The sequence below is a fragment of the Dromiciops gliroides genome, chromosome 2, assembly GCF_019393635.1.
Source record: "Dromiciops gliroides isolate mDroGli1 chromosome 2, mDroGli1.pri, whole genome shotgun sequence".
In the NCBI taxonomy this organism is placed as follows: domain Eukaryota; kingdom Metazoa; phylum Chordata; class Mammalia; order Microbiotheria; family Microbiotheriidae; genus Dromiciops; species Dromiciops gliroides.
In genome coordinates, this window is record NC_057862.1 from 70,022,466 (window position 1) to 70,043,850 (window position 21,385).

At 42.0% G+C, this 21,385-nt stretch overlaps 1 protein-coding gene across 1 annotated transcript; it reads right to left on the reverse strand.

Moving 5' to 3' along the window:
• Positions 1 to 380: 380 nt before the first annotated feature.
• Positions 381 to 20,548, reverse strand: GDF10 (growth differentiation factor 10). The gene is made up of 3 exons (XM_043981100.1): positions 19,909 to 20,548; positions 7,221 to 8,164; positions 381 to 1,452 (listed from the first exon to the last, which is right to left on the reverse strand). The coding sequence occupies exons 1-3, from the start codon at positions 20,252 to 20,254 to the stop codon at positions 1,261 to 1,263; spliced, it is 1,482 nt and encodes a 493-aa protein (XP_043837035.1). The 5' UTR covers positions 20,255 to 20,548; the 3' UTR covers positions 381 to 1,260.
• Positions 20,549 to 21,385: the final 837 nt, after the last annotated feature.

The window sequence follows — 21,385 nt, forward strand, 5'->3', positions numbered from 1 at the left end:
CTAAGAGCAGTCCTTATCAGGACTTCCCAAAGCATTCCCCCTGACCCCCTCCAGATTATTAGACTGGACGATATGGTAGACTGTAAGAAGAAACTTTTCATAACAAGTTCCGTAGAAGCAGAAGTGTGGAAATGGAAGGAAAATTAGAGAACAAGTTGTTCTTCTCACTTATATAGAACTCATCATATCATTTTTCTTGTACTATATTTCTGTGTTTACCTTTTCAATATCCCCCTTAGAAAGTTAGAAGCCGGGCCTGTACTTCTATATCTTTAAATTCTCCTAAGAGTATTACATAGTAAGCATTTGATTTATGGAATTAATTCACAAAAGAAGGAAGAAACAGAACTATTCCATTTTTAAAAGATACAACTGTACCTTTCATTTATTAGCTTTCAGTAAAAGCACTTATACCATATTCTATAGTATAGAAAGTATAATTTACAAAAATATAAAATCTCGGTTATTTTGTTTTAGTCTTTAAACATATTACTATGTGTGTTATTTCAAGAATATGTGTGTCTTGACGACTCGAAATTAACCCAGCAACTCGCACATCTGCAGGGTACACTGGAGTACCCCCTTCTTTTGCAAAATAAAATATATATTAGGAGGAAGGAACCAAAAATAGGTTATATTAACATACTGTATATATAGATATGTATACAAGCTTATACAGTGCACTACATTTTGAATCTCAAAGAAAATATACATTTAAGCCCTTTATTACAGCCTTCTTTTCAATATAAATATGTATATGAAAAGGCAGGTGTTTTAAACAAAAAACGTTTTTTATAGGGAATTGACAGGCTAGAGTGTGTGAAGGTTACTTCCCCTATTATGAGATGATAACATAAAGAGACGCAGGAATAATCTCAGGGTATTTCGATGAAAAGTTTAATGTAACAGTGGCCACAAGCTCTGAGTAAGTAGAAAGTAGAAGGCCCTTGGGAAGCCCATATACTGGGTGTAATTAACTGAATTTTTGAACTCAGGGGGCTGTCATTAGTTATTAAAAAAGAAAAAAAATCTCCGAAAGAATGAAGAACTCCTTCTACAACCTCGTAGGGTTGTTTTTCCTTTGTGTGTGTGTGTGTGTTTACTGACATAAACAGGATTATAAATACAGCTGGATTCATTTCCATGACACAGGTTCCTCAATGTGTCCTGCTTTTGTGATCAGATGGGATCCTCTTTCCTTCCTTTCTGTCTTTCTTTCTTTCTTACTTTTTTTTTTAAACAGAAGTTCATTCCAGAGATTTATCGGCAGGCACAAGTCTCCACTGACATGTTGGGATATACCTTTAGTACCACATTCCTATTCTCATCTAAGAACAGTACACTAAGGGAGTTCATTTTATCAGGAACACAGCAGGGCTCTGGAATGCCTGGAATGATCCCCACGGCTTTTACAATGCTCTGGATTGTGGCATGGTTTGACGGCCGTACAATCTAGAAAGAGTCAAGAGAAACAGTGTTATTCCCTTTCACCTACAAAGATGGCCAGATTGGTTTAAGATTGACAGAAGAAACGAGTGACAGGTAATACAGGGTGTCCCTAAAGTCTTAGTCTATTTTCAAACTTTAAAAAATTCAGAAGTATAAAGGCTGCAAACTTATAAAAATATTTAAAAGGTTAATTATTTAAAATATGAATGTTTCTCATTAAAATTCCTCACGACCACCATCTTGTGTTACACATAGCTCTATTCCATGGTCAAACTTTGTAAAATCTTTCAGCTTCTGCTTAGTGATTGAAAGGTTTACATTTCTAATCCTAATCTTGACATCATCTAAAGCACAAGATTTTGATGAACGATACATGGCCGTTTTGATATAACCCACAAGAAATGGTCTAATGGAGATAGATTAGGTGATGAAAGCAACCAAGCTAGAGGACCACCTCTGCTTGTCTGAGAAAGTGTCACCCAAACTATTGCACACACAATGTATAAGGACAAAGTGCCTCACCTTGTTAAAATGAAAATTTCCTTGGTCATAATTCACAAAACTAAGTGTGTCAAATAAATCTAAGTAATTAAATTTCCAAATGATGTTTTTTTTCTTTATACAAGTTCATAGTATTTATATTTCTGATGTTATCAAAGCTTAAAACTACATTAAGACTTTGGGGACACCCTAGATAATCCGAAGAAAAGAATTAAAAAGTTGGTGAATTTCAATAACACTATAGAAAATGACAAGGAAAAACACTGCAAGTGAAATCAGTGCAGTGACCAGTCATAACTTTAGGGGAGAAATGTGCTATACCACAGAGGTGAAATGAAGGCTATATATACCATATAAGCCAATGTATTGATTTGTTTTGCTTAACCATCCTTTATTAGGACAAGAGAAAACTATTGAGGGTCAGAGAGTCATTGGAAGGAAAGTGACAATGACATAAAACAAAAAAATCAATAAAACATGAATTTTAAAAAATCAATCAGGGGCAGCTAAGTGGCTCAGTGGATAGAGCACCAGCCCTGGATTCAGGAGGACCTGAGTTCAAATCCGGCCTCAGATACTTAACACTTATTAGCTGTGTGACCCTGGGCAAGTCACTTAACCCCAATTGCCTCACCAAAAAAACTCCACAAAAAACCCCAAAATCAATCAATAAACATTTAAGCTCTCACTATGTGCTGGACAGCTAGATAGTACAATGCAGAGAGTGCTGGTCCTGAAGTCAGGAAGATCAGACCTGAGTTCCCAGCAGCTTACTAGCAGTGTGATCCTGGGCAAGTCACTTAACCTCAGATTGCCTTAGTTTACTCATCTGTAAAATGGGGATAATAATAGCATCTACCCCCCCTCCCAAGATTGTTGTAAGGATTAAATGAGATAGTAACTGTAGAGTGTTCATCGCATAAGTGCTATATAATTATTCGTTATTACTATCATTAATATTATTGAGAAGTAAGAGAAAACCAACTTTGCATTATACTTGATTCATTAGTTATAAGCTGTTTTCAGCATAGATTAAATTTTGTGCTTTAAATGAAAATTAAAATGAGGCTAATGCCTATTAAATAACATTTTCTCTCTAAAACTGGGGGGGAAAAAATTTCAGGAGTATTTATGAGCTGTAAAATTGATGAGGCCACACACTTTTCATGTTAACTGACTTACAGTCCTCCCAGGCTAAGGAGTCACTCTGCAGACCCTGAAAACAGTCAAACATTAAAACCTCCCTCACCCCATAATTTCCCCCTGGTTTCACTCATGTGGGCGTGCTTTTGACCCCACTGTTGATTGGTCTCTACAGCTAAAAGCCAAGATTCGTGGCTTTTTCTTAGAGAAGGGAATGTTTAGGTCGGGCAGGGAGGAAGCACTATTTTACCGAGGAAGGACAGGAGGTGAGTAGAATTCTAAAATGTCCCCTCTCTTGAGGGTGAATAGGCAGAATATAATCCTTGTGGGGATGGAGCATCACACTCATCTGAGCCTATTGAGATAAGTGGATTTTTCTGATACAGAAACCATGATCTTCACCTATTAGCTCTAACCATCCTATTATCAGAAAGAATTTACTGGGATATTTAGATATTCCACCAATTCCTATCCATGTCCTCTTCCCCTCCCAATGGTGCCCCTGTGCTCTTCCCCCCTTCACTGAAACCACAAAGTTTATTTAGCTAGAATAAACCAACCTCTAGCTTTTAAAGGATATACAGACTGAAAAAAAGCTAATAAAAAATCAGGGGTGAGGGGTGGGAAGGAGGCACCAAATTAATGGACAGTCCCCGGAGGCTGCAACAATTGAGACACACCCAATGAAGAAACCTCACCCTGATCTGCCATCTTGTAATTATCAGGCAAGAGAGTGTGAGCAGACCAAGCATAAATCAACTCTCCTAAGTAGGAAAAACAAAACAAAAAAGCCCTCAAAGGTTGAACGTTTGGCTTCTACATGGTCAGGTTAACTTTATTTCAATGTATGGCCCCAAACTCCACCTCTAATATTATGCAACTATCTTGAGAATGAATGCATGCTACAAATCACATAGTTGAGTGGACAAGAGTATGACTGTGGGCTTGTCCTTTATTTCTTCTTGGAGGGAGAGGGGCAGGGACAATCAATAGAACTGGGCTAAAGGGGCCTTAAAGATCATCTAATACAACCTTTCATTTTACAAATGAGGAGACTGAGGCACAGAGAGGGTTGTTAACTAACCTGAAATGACATAGTGAATTGATGGTAAAATAAGAACTAGAGAACATATCTTAGGACTTCTGGACCACTGTTCCTTCCTGGATACCATTCTTTGATGTGTATAACCTCCTATAGCATCAAGTCCCAGTAGCATCTTCTCTGTATACCAAAGACAGCAGAGACTATGCACAGTATTCTGCACATAGTAGGTGCTCAACAAATATTTGTGGAATATGCTTGATGGGCATAATAATTGCATCCCCCACAATGGGTTGTTGTGAAAATCAAAGTAGATAATCTATGCAAAACACTTTGTAAACTTTAAGGCATTGTATAAATGCTAACTATTATTGATGTGCCCATTACATCAGGATGTTGGTAAAACCCATTTGGAATTTTGTATGCTACTACTGGGATGAAATATGGGATGCCTCTACAAACACATGGCGTTGTGTTTCCACTTAATGCTTATGGGGGCCTGGAAATGTTATTCCCTCTTACTGAAAACTATGACCTGGTAAGAGAACTATGATGTTGAATTTATCTCTTAACAGGCCCAAAGTACTGTTCCTAGGAGTTGATGGAAAGATCAGCAAATGCCACTTGCCAAGACACATTCAGAATCCTGACCTCTGAAGAATCAAGTCCTTCTACCTACACCCCAGCACAAACCAAAGCTACTCCTTCCCCTTCAAGGGACCTCAGTCCCTCCAAATTCTCCCAGCCTATCTTTCTTACCTGGGTTTCCTTCTCATCCTTATCAGATTTTGATGCTTTATTCTTTCATTTAGGATCAAAGGATCATAGACTTAGTCCTGGAAGGAAGATTATCTAATCCAACCCACTCATTTTACAGATGAGCAAACTGAGGCCCAGGGAGGCAAAGTGATCTGACCCAAGTCATTCAGGTAGTAAGTGGTAGAACTGGGATTTGGACTCAGGGCCTGTGATACCAAGTCCAGATTTCTTCCCATTGTACCATACTGAGTATGTAGCTAAGTAATAAACATTCAGATTGGAAGCTACCTTAAAGGTTAATTAGTTCTGACATATTCACTAGTATAGGGCCCTACAGCCACAGATGGATAATCCATTCCAGAAGCAGCAAAGCAAGGTGAAAAGAGCACTGGAATTAGAAGATAGAAGCCTTCGAGTAGAATCTCAAACTAGCCATTGAGCATCTGTATTACCTTGGGCAAGTCACTAAACCTCTGAGTCAGTATTCATCTGTAAAATCAGGAGCTTGGACTAGATGAGCCCTCTGGCTGCTTCCTCCTCTAACATCCTCTGATTCTGGGCACCAAAGCCTAGCCTAAAGCTAAAGTTGCAGGTAGCTGGCTTTGAGGGGAAGGTTGGGTGCCCCCTAACGGTATCACTATGACTTCTAGGCACAATCCACAGGAGAAGAGATAAATGGTTGTACAGAAGAACACTGCTCCATGATTTCTTAGGGTGATGGGGTTCTGAAGGAAGATTCAGCCTTAGACTGTGCATTTAGGGGGCTAGTAAATTTCAAAAGAAATAGAGTTCTTCACCTCACCATCATGCATTTCTCATCAATCAAGATAACTTTGTGCCTGGTTGTAATAAGACAATTGTTTTGATTTGCCAAAAAGCCTCAGAAAGACTCTGAATTAGAAACCTATCCCAACTTGGCTTCTGGTAAAGAAGTCAGTTCTCATCGGAGAGGTGGTCTCATGTAATTAATAGGGTGCTAGCCTCCAATTCAGAATGACCTGTGATTGTGTTCTTCCTCTCACACATACTAGCTGTGTGACCCAGGACAAGTCAATCAACCAATCGGCATCATAGGAACCTCTTTAAGACTGTAAATTGCATAACAGTTGTCAACTGGGGAAGTGGGGTGGGATCCTTTTTGAAAGCTTTCTGTACCAATGAAATCACAAGATCATAGTGGTACCCTACTTCCCACAGTATGGGTAACTCTATACTTTGAATACAACTCAGCTACTTAGCCTCACTCAAGAGATTGTATGGGATAGAGAAATTAGCCTATGTGGTGACTGTAGCCCTTGCAAGCTCTGCTCCTATCTTAATACATTATCTTCAGAAAGTCCCTTGACCTTAGCTTCTTCATACATAAATGAGTGGTTTAGATTTGATGGCCTCTGAGAACAGAACCTTTGTCTTCTGGGCTAGAGGGTTGGCTCTGTACTTTCTATAGCACAAGAATGTAAGCTCCCTGAAGGCAGCAATTATTTCTCCTTTTGTATCTCCCTAGTTTAGCAGATTTCTTGGTATGCAGAAAGTACTTTATAAGTTCTTACTAATTGATATAGACATTGTCTAAGGGATATTCTTCCCTAGAACAGGCATTGATGTTCTTTGTATAGTCCAGCTCAACATCCTTCCAGCAGAAGGTTGCCCATATTAAAATGTGACATTAGAGAGAATATTAGATGCTTCAGAAATATTAATGGCTCTGTGTATAGAATTTGAATTTTCTAATAAGCACACTTTTAATATAAAACTGAATATGAGGGGCAGCTAGGTGGCAAAGTGGATAAAGCTCCAGCCCTAGATTCAGGAGGACCTGAGTTCAAATCCAGCCTCAGACACTTGACACTTACTATCTGTGTGACCCTGGGCAAGTCACTTAATCCTCATTGCCCTGCAAACAACAACAACAACAAAAAACAACAACACACACACAAAACACCTTAATATGGTTATGTCTTTCCTTATTAGAGCAGGCAATGTGGCTGTTAGTCCATCACAGGCATGGAAATGGAGAATGCTTTAGCTTAGCAGAACTTTTTCCAAGGATTGGAAGCCTTGACAAACACTTTTGAGAAGCAGAGAGACAGATGGACACAGAATGAAAGTTATGGTGATAAAGTGGGAGTTCATTCCTTGCTTCACTTAGGTGAAGAGAGGTGAAGAGAGATGAAGAGTAGGGTGAAGAGAGAGACAAGGTTTCACTGTTAATTTTGAGTTCTATAGCAGGGGAAGAGTATAAGTGACCCAACTTATTCTCACAATTTCTACATCCAGTAAGTAGAATTTAAATAGCAAAAAAACAATTATCAACAGCTCACTCTACCTTGGGCATTGGGAACTCGCAAGCTCCAGAACAGTAATAGGCATCAAATGATTTGGGTGATATGATCCATTCATTCCACCCTATGTCAGCAAAGTCAACTTTCAAGTATCTCCGAGAGCAGATTCTTGGCTCATTCCATTGTTTTCTTCGGGCCTTTTTCATGGTTTTCTCATCAAAATTCAGCATCTGAGATTTTGTGAGCATTTCATTGTGATCCTGTCCCTTTTTTCTTCGGTCTTTCCGTGATGATTTAGGTTTTAGGGCCTTATAGGCACTCTCCCACAGGTCATGTTTATGATAATGTTGAGGGTGATGAGCATGGTGGAGGTGATGGGGATGATGGAGACTGTATTCTACCTCTGGAAGCTCATTGTCATGGATGGAACCAGGAACATAAATGTCCCTCCTCACCCGAGAGTCAGTGGAAGCATTGGGTGAGCGGCTTGGGTCAGTGTCACCGGTTGGGAAGGGGTCATATCTCTGGAGAGTCACTGCCACACTGTTTGGCTCAGAGATTGCCAGATCATTAGCATAGACAAGGATGTAGGGCATGTTGTTTGGTCCTGGGCCATGGAAGACTTGGTCCTTCTCCTCAGAATCGAGCTCAGCCACGAGGAGAAGCTCTCCATCCTGTTTGGCTTCCTTAATTATGTGAGAAATATCCTTGGCTTGCCAAACACCCCGTTGGTGGGGGAAGATAGTCACATTGCCCTTGACCAACCCAAAAGCTGCATTCTGTGGGACACTGCGGAATATCAAGTGGAAACGAGGAAGGGGTTGTAGGTGCAGAAGGCGGCAGGAGGAGTTCTTGGAACGCTTGCAAATTACTTCCCGGGATCGAGGCCGCCGATCTGAGTAGAAGTGGAAAGTGGCTGAAAGAACCATTTCTGAATCTTGCATGGATGTCAAATTGAAATGGTACAAGGCTTTGTGGTCAATCATTTCTGTGAGGAAAGTGACAGAAACAAAACAAAATGAAATTAGTTAGGGACCACAGCATATGTCACACTTCTGAATAGAAACATTCATATGTGATTATAGCAAAAATACTCATAATTTGATTGTTCATATAGGAAAAAAAAAATGAATTAACTTGTGAGTGGGCCAAAATCCATAGTGATATCCATTACCGATCCTGTATCAAAACCATTTCTTTTTTGGGGGGAGGTGTTATTGGGAGTGGGTAGAGAGTAGATAGTGATCTAGATTGGCGATTCACAGTCTTAGAGAATCTGGACTTGACAAGGTCATACAGCTAAATCTTTTTTTTTTTTTAGAGATCCATCTTATCCAGAAGGGACCTTTCCCTCTTTTTGACTTCGTCTTTCTCTTCTTCTTCCTTTTCTTTTCCTTCTCCTCCTCTAAGACTACTGTGATCACTACTACTAGATGTTATTTGCAAAGATCTTCACATAGTTAAGTTGATTCTCACAATGACCCTGGGAGGTTGGTGCTATTATATTCAATTTACAGATGAGAAAAGTGAGACAGAGAGGTTAAATGGTCATGGATTTATTATATATGAGATTGTATATGAGATGGACCTAAGTCTTTCCAATACTAAGTGTTGTTTAGTTGTTTTTCAGTTGTGTCCAACTTTCCATGATCCCATTTGAGATTTTCTTGGCAAAGATTGTTTTTTGGCTGGGGGGGGGGGGGGCGGGGAGGAAGGCAATTGAGGTTAAGTGACTTGCCCAGAGTCACACAGCAAGTAAGTGTCTGAGGACTGATTTGAATTCTAAACTCAGCTGTTTATTCACTAAACTACATAGCCTCACAACCAACTGTGACTTACCTATATAAGGTATCCTTTGCCAAAGAAGGTAACATTCTTATAGCATCCTTAAGTTGACTATGCTTAAAATACCATCTATGGAAAAAAATGCATCTATGCTTAACAATAGAAACAGTTTGGACATCTGCAGCTCATTTTGCTTGAGGATTTCAAAGCCTTTTTCATAAAAAGCAGGACATGTCAGCTCCCCATGAGGCCTAGGAACAGAGACACCCAAAGTCCAAAGGCCCACACAGTTGGTGGAGTGTATCAGTGAAGTGTTTCAGGCAGGCCTCATACAGTAACTAACCCTATAGCCTTCCCTTGTGGCCAGGTTTTTTACCTGTACACATTTACTACATATTTCGTTAGTTCTCCTTGATAATTCTTTTCACTCCTTTTTACATGCTTTCCAAGCCACCCCCAGCCCCAAATTCAATATCCTTTCAACAGCCATTTGAAGGTTCTGGCAAACTTTAACAAATAAATCCTCCAAAATCTCATATTTGTTTTCTGGGAAGCTGGAGGGTGTGTGTGTGTGTGTGTGTGTGTGTGTGTGTGTGTGTGTGTGTGTGTAGTTTTCTTTTCTCCTTTTTGTAGGGCTAGTAAAATTTACATGAAAACAGGAGCGGTTTTGTTCCCACTTTCATCTTCCCCTGCTGTTTTCTCCCCCACCAAAAGTCATAATTCTATGTCAATTGCTCCCTAATCCGCTCCACAGCAACACCTCCAAACCCCTGATTGAAGAGCATGCCTCCAAGTGGGAGAATGAGCAGCAGGAGCAGAGAAACTCTCGGGAAGCTCTCTCTCACAACCACGGACAGGCCACTAGAGCCTGGGGGAGACACAGGAGGGAGGCTGAAGCCTGACAAAGCCGAGCATTATTGGGAAAGAGAATGTTCCCGGGAACTTTCCAGGAAGTGTCTCTGCCTCATTGACACTCGGGCCATATTTGATCTAGTGGAAGCCGCTTCCCCTTAAAAATCCCTCAAGTAATATTGAGGGGTGTTTGTTCTAAGGAGAGGGGGTCAGGACAAAGGCCCAAATAGATTCTGAGCATTTTCAACTTCCTGTATTAAGGTCACTGGAAAAAAGATGAAGATGTACTTGCATTTACCTGGTGATAGATGGAGATCGACTTTTTTTTTTTTTTTTTTGCAGGGCAATTCCGGTTAAGTGACTTGCCCAGGGTCACACAGCTAGTAAGTGTCAAATGTCTGAGGCCAGATTTGAACTCAGGTCCTTCTGAATCCAGGGCTGGTACTTTATCTACTGTGCCACCTAGCTGTGCCAGATTGACTTCCTCAAATGCTATCATTTAGAATAATGCTCTCTGCCAAAGGACCCCTTTCTGACAAACTGGATGAGAGTCTAAATTGGAGAGGAACTTGAAGCCGGGTCTTCTTGGCTTCATGGTTAAGGGCTGTAGCCACTAGAGGCTGCCTCTCATGCATTTAAATATAGTTTCTTTGAGCAGTACTGTGCTTACAGCAGCTAAATTGGTTGCCCGGTACAGTTAGCTATTCCTTCGTTGATCAGATCCTTTGAGAACAAAGCTTTTAATAGTGACCCAGTTGGTGTGGTATGATGGTGATGGAATATTATTGTGCTATAAGAAATGAGAAGCAGGATGATTTCAGAAATGCCTGGAAAGACTTGTATGAACTGATGTATAGTGAAATGAGCAGAACCAGGAGAACATTGTGCACAGAGACGGTGCTATTGTTCAATGAAGAACTGTGACTATTCTCCATAATACAATGATCCAAGACAATCCCAAAGGACTCATGATGAAGTATACGATCCACCTCCAAAGAAAGAACTGATATGGATGGAACACAGACTGAAGCTTCCTATTGTTCACTTTCTTTTTTTTTCTTTTTGGCAGGGCAATGAGGGTTAAGTGACTTGCCCAGGGTCACACAGCTAGTGAGTGTCAAGTGTCTGAGGCTGGATCTGAACTCAGGTCCTCCTGATATTGTTCACTTTCTTTCATTTTTTTCTTTTATTCAAGTTTTCTTGTACAAAATGACCAATAGGGTCATGTTTTACATAACTGCACATGTATAACCCATATCTGATTGCTTACCTCCTGGGGAGAGGGGAGGTGAGGGAGAGAAGGAGAGATAAAATTTGGAACTCAAAACTATAAATAAAAATGTTTATTATTTTAAAAAATAAAAACAAATAATAGTGAACCAGTAGATAGGGAGGTTGGGGCTAGTCTTCTCTTCTCATGCTACACGGTTGATCCTCATGGCCAATGTAATGGAAAATGTTTATTGAGCTCTTACTCTGTGTCAAGTACACTGCTAGGTTTTGGACATATCAAGGCAACTCTTCTTTTCAAGGAGCTCACCCTCTGATTGGGGGAGACAATGTATAAATAAGGTTTACGATCATGCTAAGTCTTTGGCAGATGAAAGGTCCTGTGGTTTTCAGGCAGGGTTAGAGTGAAGTGGGGCTCTAGGATGCCTTCATCAGAAGTAGAGATATGGGCATTCTGCACCTCTTTGGAACTTGACTTTGAGGTCAATGAAGATTAGAGGGGAAATATCATCTAATAGGTATTACAGATTTAGTATCTTGCTATCCCTTAGAAGAGGGACAAGGTCCACAAGAAGACAGTGCTGTTGTCTCAGGAACAGATCTCTCTCTCTCTCTCTCTTTCTCTCTTTTTGGTGAGGCAATTGGGATTAAGTGATTTGCCCAAGGTCACACAGCTAGTTAAGTGTCAAGTGTCTGAGGCCAGATTTGAACTCAGGTCCTTCTGAATCCAGGGCCAGTGCTCTATCCACTGTGCCACCTAGCTGCCCCTAGGAACAGATCTCTCAAGGACTGGTCAGAGCTAGGCCTAGGATGAAGAAAGAGCCAAATTCCTGATGACTGAGGGGTAGGAGAAGTGGCATGTGGGGACCCCTCTTCTAGTGGTGAGTACTAAACTTGGAGTCAGAAGACCTGGATTCGAATCCTGACTTTGTCACTTATATTTGTGTGACCTTAGGCAAATCCCTTCTGCTCTCTGGGTCTGTAATATGAAGGATGGGATTAAATGACTTCTAAGGTAATATCAGTTTCTAAATATGTATTCCCATGTTCTTTCATAGGATTATGATATTATTGTTAAAAAGTGCAAATAGAAAATATCAGTAATAGCTGTAGAGTACTTTGTTGTTGTTGTTTGTCCTTTATTCTTGAAGAGGACCATAACATTGGAGTGATGTCATGACTTGCACTGAATTGGATTTAAATGAAGGAGGGCTGTACAAGGTCACCAACCTTACTCTCTCCTCCAGAGCCATCTGGGTCCAGTGGTGAGATATACATCAGGTTGACTGGAGATGGCCCTGGATGTTTAAGGAAATCAGGGTTAAGTGACTTGCCCAGGATCACACAGGTAGCAAGTATCTGAAGTCAGATTTGAGATGATAAGAGAAGAAATCCTACATAATGCCATTATGTTGGTCACAGATATTATTTCATCAATGAGACACAAGATGATGTGAGAGAATTCTTGATATCATGCAACGGAATTTACTCAGATGATTTGGTCACAGAAAATTTTTGTCTCTGAAATGTATTGGCAAAAGTCATCCATGTCCATTGGGGGTGGGGGCCTGGAGGTTCAAAATATTGACACCACAAAGGAAGGACCAGGGATTCTTTGGAAATTATACTGATTTTCATCCTAAAATGTATGTATGTTGTATTTTTTTCTAGGTACACAAATATGGTGAATATGTTCTGGCTTCAACATATAACAAATACGGAATTATGAAGAAGACCCAGATTAGGGGATGTCATCAAAGAAAAGTCTGATTGAAAAAAGGTGAGGGGGGAGTGAAGAGTAGTCAGTGAACAGCCCATGTGCTCCACTGTTATCCTTGAAATTTTAAGAGGAAGTAAGATTCTCCAACATGTTAGATGGAATCTCTGTGCTTAGAGGAACTTAGGGGAGGACAAGACAAGAGTCCTAGAGGATGGTGGGAAGGCATGGATGGGTTGCAAGAGAAGGAGGAAAGGAAGAAGGAGGAGGAGAAGGAAGAGAAGGAGGAAGAGAACTTGATTCCTTCTCTGATGTTGAGTGGACTTAGGAATCCTGGGAAATGTAGGTCTTCCCTTGGAAAAGCTGCTTTAGGTATTCACAAAGTCAGGATGCTTTCTAAAGAGCCTTACTATACTCAGGCAGCTAGGTGATTCAGTAGATAGAGCACTGGCCCTGGAGTTAGGAAGATGTGAGTTCAAATCCAGCTTCAGCCACTTACTAGCTGTGTGACCCTGGGCAAGTCACTTAACCCCAATTGCCTCAAACATCTGGGGCCATCTCTAGTCATCCTGGGCTGGTCACTTTGCACAGACCTTCCTCACTTAAGCCCTTCCTCACAGTTCATTGCAAATCATGACATCTGTCATGGTCCTCTTTTTGAGAATGAAGAGCAAACAACAACTTACTATACGCACAATGACTGAAAGACTGGACTGACTACATCAGAACACAGAATGAGGCAGGGTGGATAGGCTATGGAGTCAGGAGGACCCGGGTTCAGGTCCTACTTCTTATCCATTCTGGCTGGGTGACCATGGGCAAGTCAATTCACTTTTCTATGCTTCACGTAACTTATGAGACTCTACATTATTAAATAGTAGCAGATGTACATTGGAAGCATTTCTCATCAGAGGTTGGTTCTCCACATTTTTACATCAATGAAATCAAAATCTGCTCCACAACCCCCAACAACTCTCAAAAGTATACAAAGGCATCATGGAACAGAGGAAATAACATCAGCTTGAAGGGAGACTTGGACTCAAGTTCTTGGCTCTGACACTTCCCATCTGCGTTACTGTAGACACTTCAATTTACCTCTGTAAGGATCAGCTTTCAGATCTGTAAAATTGGAATAATACCATTTGCATTATCTATCAACTGAGAAGCAGTTTGGCACAATGGACAGAGAGCTAGCTCTGACAGCAGGAAGATGAGTTCAAATCCTATCTCTGACACATATGGCTATATGACCCTGGGAGACTCACTTAATTTCTCAATTGCTTTAGGCAACTCTCTGGGGCTGTAAGTTGTTTTAAAAAGTGCTGACTTTCATTGGTAGAAGGAATTCCCTCACCTGGAGGAGTTGAATGGGAATTGCTTCAGACAAATTGAGACCTGGGAAATGACCTTGATTTAGAAAGGCCCAAGTGACTCATTGCATCCTGGGCCATTGCCAGTCATCTTGACTTTTGTTTTGCCACTGAACTTGCAGGTGATTAATAATTGTCTTATCGTTCCTTAGTTCTTTCTGAAGTGTCTGACTCTTTTTTTTTTTTTTGAAGGGCAGTAAGGCTTAAGTGATTTGCTCAGGGTCACACAGCTAGTAAGTGTCAAATGTCTGAAGCCGGATTTGAACTCAGGTCCTCCTGAATCCAGGGCTGGTGCTTTATCTACTGCTCCACCTAGCTGCCTCCTAGTATCTGACTCTTTGTGATTCTATTTGGGGTTTTCTTGGCAAAGATATTGAAGTGGTTTGCCCTTTCCTTCTCCAGCTCATTTTACAGATGAGGAACTAGGGCAAACAGGGTTAAATGGCTAGCCTAGGGTCACATAGTTAGTAAGTGTCTGAGGCCGAATTTGAACTTAGGAAGAAGATTCTCCCTCACTCCAGGTCCAGCACTCTTCTACTATGCCACCTAGCTGCCCAATTGTCTATTGAATTTAATTGCTCCTCAAAGCATCATATAAACGCAAGCTACTATTTTCTTCAGCTCACAAGAACTAGGAACTAGGAGAATTGAATTTGAGTTCTGACTACTGCTACAATGAGCAAGTAAATCATTTCACTTTTCTAAGCCTCATTTTCTTTAGCCTCATTGAGGTTTGCCCTAGACAGTCTTCCCTAAGCCCTAACATTTCCTAAGTTTTTCTAGTTCACTCCTCTTTCAATTAATTCCCCTATGCTGTCTCCCTGTGAGGCAGGGAGAATAATCAGTTTCCAGATTGCTGAGAAGCTCTCTAGCTTGAGGTAATTTGAGTGGAATCTATCTAGTTCAAATATGTCTAAACTCTAGAGTTCCTTCTTCCCATTTTTCTCTGTTCATGAAGTTAAGTAAATTAATATCTGAAAAGTGCTTTGCATGCCAATTCATGCTGATCCAAATTTAACTTGCTTTGCTTGCTATCATTGAAAGGGGGCATCCTGTCCCTCTATGAAGATTTTGATAGAGCTTCATCTGTCTCTTTGGTCTCCTGGATTCACAGAGAGGGGGCTGATGTCAGAACATGAGAATATTGGCAAAAAGGCTAGGGTACTCTTCCTCCCCCATTACATTATTACAAAGTGCCTGGGATTTTTCCAGAGTATGGGATTTCCCCCTTGTCTCCCTGCATGGATTAGCTCAGTTTACAGGAAAAGACACGACAGAGGCATCTAGTTCCTAGTAAAGTATGTGAGTTCTTAGTGATTCATGTTTTACTATCAGAAATACAAGGCATGCTCTTACCATTCAAGCACAAAGAAAAAAAATACCACCCAAGATGCTGGAGAAAAGGGGCAGAATCCAGGGGGAAAATACCCTTTTATTCGAATCTTAATTTTTTTTTATTAAAATGGTGGTTTCTGAAATTTTCCCTAGGGAAGAGAGAGGGGAAAGGCTGTTGTTGTATGGCAATGTGTTTAAGAATGAAAGAAGTATATGAGATCCTATTGTCAGCTCACTGTCACTGGAGGTCTTCAGAGGCCAGACAGACACTTGTCAGGGATGTTGTACAAAGACTTCATGCAGTAGGCAGGGAGTTGGACTGGATGGTCTCATAGACTTCTAGTTCTAGGACTGATTCCTTTGAAAGACTTTAGGAAGTCTTAATGTCTAAAAGATTTTAAGTCAGTCAGTAAACAAGCATTTATAAAATATCTACTATGTACCAGGCACTATACCAAGTGCTTAGGAGATGAAGAAAGGCAAAATAAAGGGAGGAGACAGCATGCAAAAAGCTATGAACAAACAAGATATATATATATATATATATATATATATATATGATATAATGTAGATTATCAGCCAAGGGAAGGCACTAGCATTAAGAGGGAAAAGGAAAGACTTCTTATAGAAGATGAGATTTTAGTTGGAAATTGGGGAAAAAGAAAAACAAAACAACCCAACCCAACTGCATCTGTTGATGGTATAAATATAAACTTTTTTTGTTAATCATGGATTCCTTGCTGAAGTTGGAAAATTCTAACCAACTTGATTTTGTGTGCTGTGCATAACACTCCAGTTCCTAATGACCCAACTGCAGAACCTGTTTATGTGGTCAGGCATCATGTGGTTTCACTCTGGCCCTAGGAGGCCGTCTGTGCTAATTATGTGATGGGCTTGGGCTCAGTGAATGCCAAATTTAGGTCCAAGTGTTACTCTTTACAGTGTTATCACCCCTAGATAAACAAAGAGTCTAAACACTCCAGGGATTTTTGTCCCTTCATCCATTACCCCTGAAACAGCTGTTACTTTACACCACCCAAAGGAAGATGGAAAATATGACTGGGATGTGAATTAAAAAAAAAATCCATGGTGGGAGTCTGAAAATCTTAGACCAGTGGGTGAGATACAGTAGGCTAGGTTCTACGGCTTTCTGTAAGGAGCTGTTCAGTGGCTAAGCCCCAACCATCAGGTAACACTGCAATCAGACTAGTTGCAGATTGTAGGTGGTACTCCATTAATGGATATTCAGTGGAAAATACTGTGCACTTATTAAAAAAAAAACTGGAAGGGAAGTAAAGGTTCATTGGCACCATGAAACCCAGTTTGACGTGCCATTAAATCTCTGTATTACACAAGTGTATTACAGGGTTTGTTTTGAATTTTGAATTTTTTAATAGAGTTAGAAACTGCCAAGATCTCTTACTTTAGAAGCAGCCCAGCCCAGTAGGTAAAGAAACAGGCTTTTGAATAAGGATTTTGAGTTCTACTCTGTGAGATTCCCAAACAAGTCATTTAAAATTTCTGCATATATATTTTCTTGTTTAAAAGAAAACAAGAGGGGGGATGGCTAGGTGGCACAGTGGATAAAGCACCGGCCCTGGATTCAGGAGGACCTGAGTTGAAATCCAGCCTCAGACACTTAACACTTACTAGCTGTGTGACCCTGGGCAAGTCACTTAACCCCCATTGCCCCGCCAAAAAAAAAATAAAACAAGAGGGGACTTAATATCTAGACTCTTTTTCAGTTTGGTGAGGAACAACTAACGAAGACTAGTATGTACCTCTATTCCTTCTTTGAAGAAGTGGGGCCCTATGGGCATAGAACACTTCATATATTGTCAGCCTTCACAGATGTATTTGATAATTTTGCTGAACTGCTTTATTTTCTCTTTTGTTTATTCTTTGCTACAAAAAATGTCTCTCTGGGATGATGGGGAGGAATATATTTAGAAATGAAGCTATATGAATACAGAAGATACCAGTACATTTTTAAAAATTAAGGGATAAATACATACATAGTTTTAAGTAAATGAAGAAAGACATACCAAAAAACCAAAACCCTAGTGCACGGTATGCATGCCCGAGATATCAAGAGCTCAATACACTTGAGCTTTCTGGGTGGATAAAATAAAATGTGATGATAAATAGTTTGAAATAATTTGCAGTGGCCCTTCTCTCATTCCTACCCTCCACTCTGAAAAAAAAAATAGTCCCTGGAATAAAAAAAAATCAATATTCTTAAATTGTATTTTATTCTAAAAACCAAATAATTTTAATGCAGAATTATTAGGGCTATAGACCCAGAAGCTGAGTCCTTTTCCTAGCTATACTTAAATAATGTGTCATCAATATTTGTGTCAGCCTATACCAGTGATTTCATCTGCATAGGGAATTCTTAGTGTGTAAAGTCCCTTTTCCAAGGCAATTGGCAACACCTTTGTAGCTTCTTTTCTTACAGAGCTTCATGGAAGGTACTGAAAGATCAAATGATCAGCCCAGTGCAGGTCAACATCTAGTCTGCAGCTCCTATTAGAAAGCTGCCTATAACACTGAGAGAGCAAATGCCTTTCTCATGGTCACAGAGCTAGTATGTCTTAAAAGTAGGACCTGAACCCAGGTCTTCCTATCCTCTTACTGGTGTACTATACTGTCTTTTGTGATCATCATGATCATTATTTAAAGCAGCCCAAAGACTATATTAAGCACCTATTGGTAAACAGTGCTGTGCTAGGACCAAAGGATGAAAGTTGTGGCAAGGCGGACTTTAAGCTAAGCATAAGAAAGGATGTTTTGAGAATTAGAACTCTCTAAAAAACAGAAGAGATTGTTTTGTGTCATCATGATTTCCCCATTATGGAAGTGTTCTATCAGTGGTTGCCTGAGTAGTTGTTAAAAGATAAGAGGGGATGTCTACACTGCTTCTGAGGTTAGCATCCATGACACCAAACTCCTGACTAAGAGTTTGTCATGCTAGGTGTAATACAGAGTTAATCAGAACGGTCTCCTGCCTCTTCTTTCCCCTAACTACAAGATTAGGATAATCAGATTTGCTCCCTACCTCCCAGGCTGGTAATGAGTTGATGGGCTCATATCAGCGAAGCCGAGACGCCCAGAGGATCAGAGGCAGACACAAGTAAACAGATCTTAGAGCAAAAAAAAAAAAAAAAAGATCAAATTAAGCTAAATAAATATAAAGTCTCTAGCAGAGTCTGTATTCAAAACATGTGAAATGTTCAAAAGCCCAAGCTGTGAAGAGAAATTCTTTTGATACCAAAGAAGGAAGCTGTCCACTGACCTTACTCTTTACTAAACCCAATAAATTTTCCATAGTGCCCTTCTTCTTTGAAAGCTGAATGTACATAGCAACAGGGGAGAGAGCTGGAGCATGGGCATCAGAAGACTTTTTAAATTCACCTCTCATTTGCTGTGTGACCTTGAATAAGTTGCTTAACCTCTCTCTTTTTAAAATTTTCCATTCTTCACATGGATTTAGTTAATAATCTCTGGGATGACATAGCAATCCAAATGATTGCATAGAAGTTACTAACAGAAGATGATTCTGATTGTGCTCAAGAACGAGGGGCATGAACCAAATTAATCCACTCGAGGTGAAGGGACAGATACTTCTTTAATCAGCTGCCCTTTTAGAATGGTCTCTTCTTCGGGGCAGTGTGAGATAGTCCCTCTTACCATAGTTCACCAAGGGCCACAAAACATCCGCTAAGTTGAATCACTTGGGGAAGCCTTGTTACTAACAGTGTAAGTTATTCATCCTAGTGCAATTGGTGCCTTTGAGATCTTTAGAGTGCCTAAGTGCTTTGCATAGATACCGGGATCAGGGAATCCCTACGTTGTGCCCCCAAACAAGTGAAAAACAGGTTTTCTAGAGCAGGCTTCAGTCTGCGGGACACGGACAGGGGGTTGTGTGAAAGGAGGTTATTGCTTGCACGTCGACAGATGGCGCTCTTAACAACTTTACCCCACAGTAGACCTGTGAAGTTTAGAGGGGGAAAAATCAGTGTCTGGTTGGAGAGGACTTGGTGACAGAGAGAACTTAGTGAGGTGGCTTTGCTACTTTCTTTCTGGTCCGTGAGTCTAGAATACCCTCGCTTCTCCAGTCCTCCCCAGTCCGTCCACCTGGCCTGCTCCACCCCACTAGGCCCACTGTCTTGGCCAAGGTGGGGCCCTTCGAGATGCTGGATAATAACCACCATCCCAACCCCTCCGTTAGGCATACAAGCAAAGGGTTCAAGCCGAAATGCCCAGGTGCTTCTAACGCATCAGGGCTCCTAGGAGCTCCGGAAAGATTCTCTTACACCATCGTCTCCAAGGGTGGGAAAAATGGCACCAAGATGGCCAAGCCTCTCCAGAGGGAGGGAGTTTTGACAAGTTCTTAGGAAGTCCGGGAAGGAGAGAGTGGGAATGGAAATCAAATCGGCTTACCCAGCTTGGGTTTGAAACTGCGGACGGTGTTGCCATCTCCCGGACGGCTGCCCTCGCGGGTGTACTTCTCATAGAGCTTAAGCATGTGGACAGCTACCATATCCCGAGCGTCGGCGCCCAGGGCTGCAGATGCGTCTCCTATGCGCTCATTGCCCGCTGCAGCCGAGCTGGAGGAAGCCGAGGCGGAGGAGAAGGCAGAGGGAGCCCCACTGAACAAGAAGTCGTAGGCAGCCGGGGGCAATCCGACCGCTCCGGGCGTGTGGCTGCCGCTCGCTCTCCCCTGCACCAGCAGCAGCAGCAGCCGCGGCATGAGCAGCAGCCCGGCCCGAGCGCGGCGCCAGGCCATTTGGAGAGTCCGGGAGGGAGGGAGGGAGGAAGGCGGGAGGGCGGCCTGGGCTCGGGGTGGCACTTAGGGAGTGGTTGCAGCTGCTGCTGCTGCTGCTGCTGCTGCCGCTGCTGCTGTTGTAGCTGCTGTGGCTGCAGCAGCTGGGAGCAGAGCAGTCACCGCCCCACCCACCCGGGGTCTGGAGCAGCAGCTGGCAGCCTGGGCGCTGAGACTCAGCTCCTGGGACGCCCGCTTGGGCTCCGCTCTCCTGTTCCCCGCTCTCTGGCTTTGCCGCTCGCCTTTGCACGGGTGAAGGGTAGCGAGGATACGGCCCTGGGAGAACTGTGCTGGGGGGGTGGGGGTAGGAGCCGGGGTGGGGAAGGCGAGCCAACCAATCACCTTGCCTGCGAGGTGAGAAGTGCTGGCACTTTGGGGGTGGGGGGAGGCAGTTAGGGGGAGGGGGAGAGGGGGAGCCAGGCGTTCCCTCCGCCCTCCTTCGTGGCTCAGGATGGACCAAGGAGCTTGTCCTGCCTTCTTGCTTGCCTGCCTTGCCTGCTGAGGGACTAACGGATCCCACGGGCTGCCCGGGGAAACTTTGCAGATGAACTGTTATTAGTCTGTTTTGTGGGGCAGGGTAGGCGGGGAAGAGCGCACCCCCTCCTTCTCCGGTCCCCATTTGTAGCGGAATAAAGCTCCCTCTCTCAGCGAATGACATCTAAATCTTTACAAGTACTGGGGCACAGGTCAGCCCAGCAGTGGTCTTAAAGAAAAGTGACTTGTACTTTCCGGAGAGCTCTCTCTCTCTCTCTCTCTCTCTCTCTCTCTCTCTCTCTCTCTCTCTCTCTCTCTCTCTCTCTCTCTCTCTCTCTCTCTCTCTCTCTTTCTATAAGAGTTACTAGGCTGGAGATCCTTTAAGCTGCGTGGTTGTACTGTTAGCGTGTGTCCTGTATTTAGCGGGTTAGCCTTTGCTGAACATGGGAGGTGACATGGGTCTTCTGGCTGGTGTCTTCAAGAGTGCAAGATGACAGTGTGCATTCTAGCAGCTGAGAGCCTGGGTGATCCGGGAATGGGGGCTGCCCTTCGAATGATGCCAACGTCTTAGGACCACAATCACCAAAATCAGATCCTTTGTATACATTCCTAATTCATGTT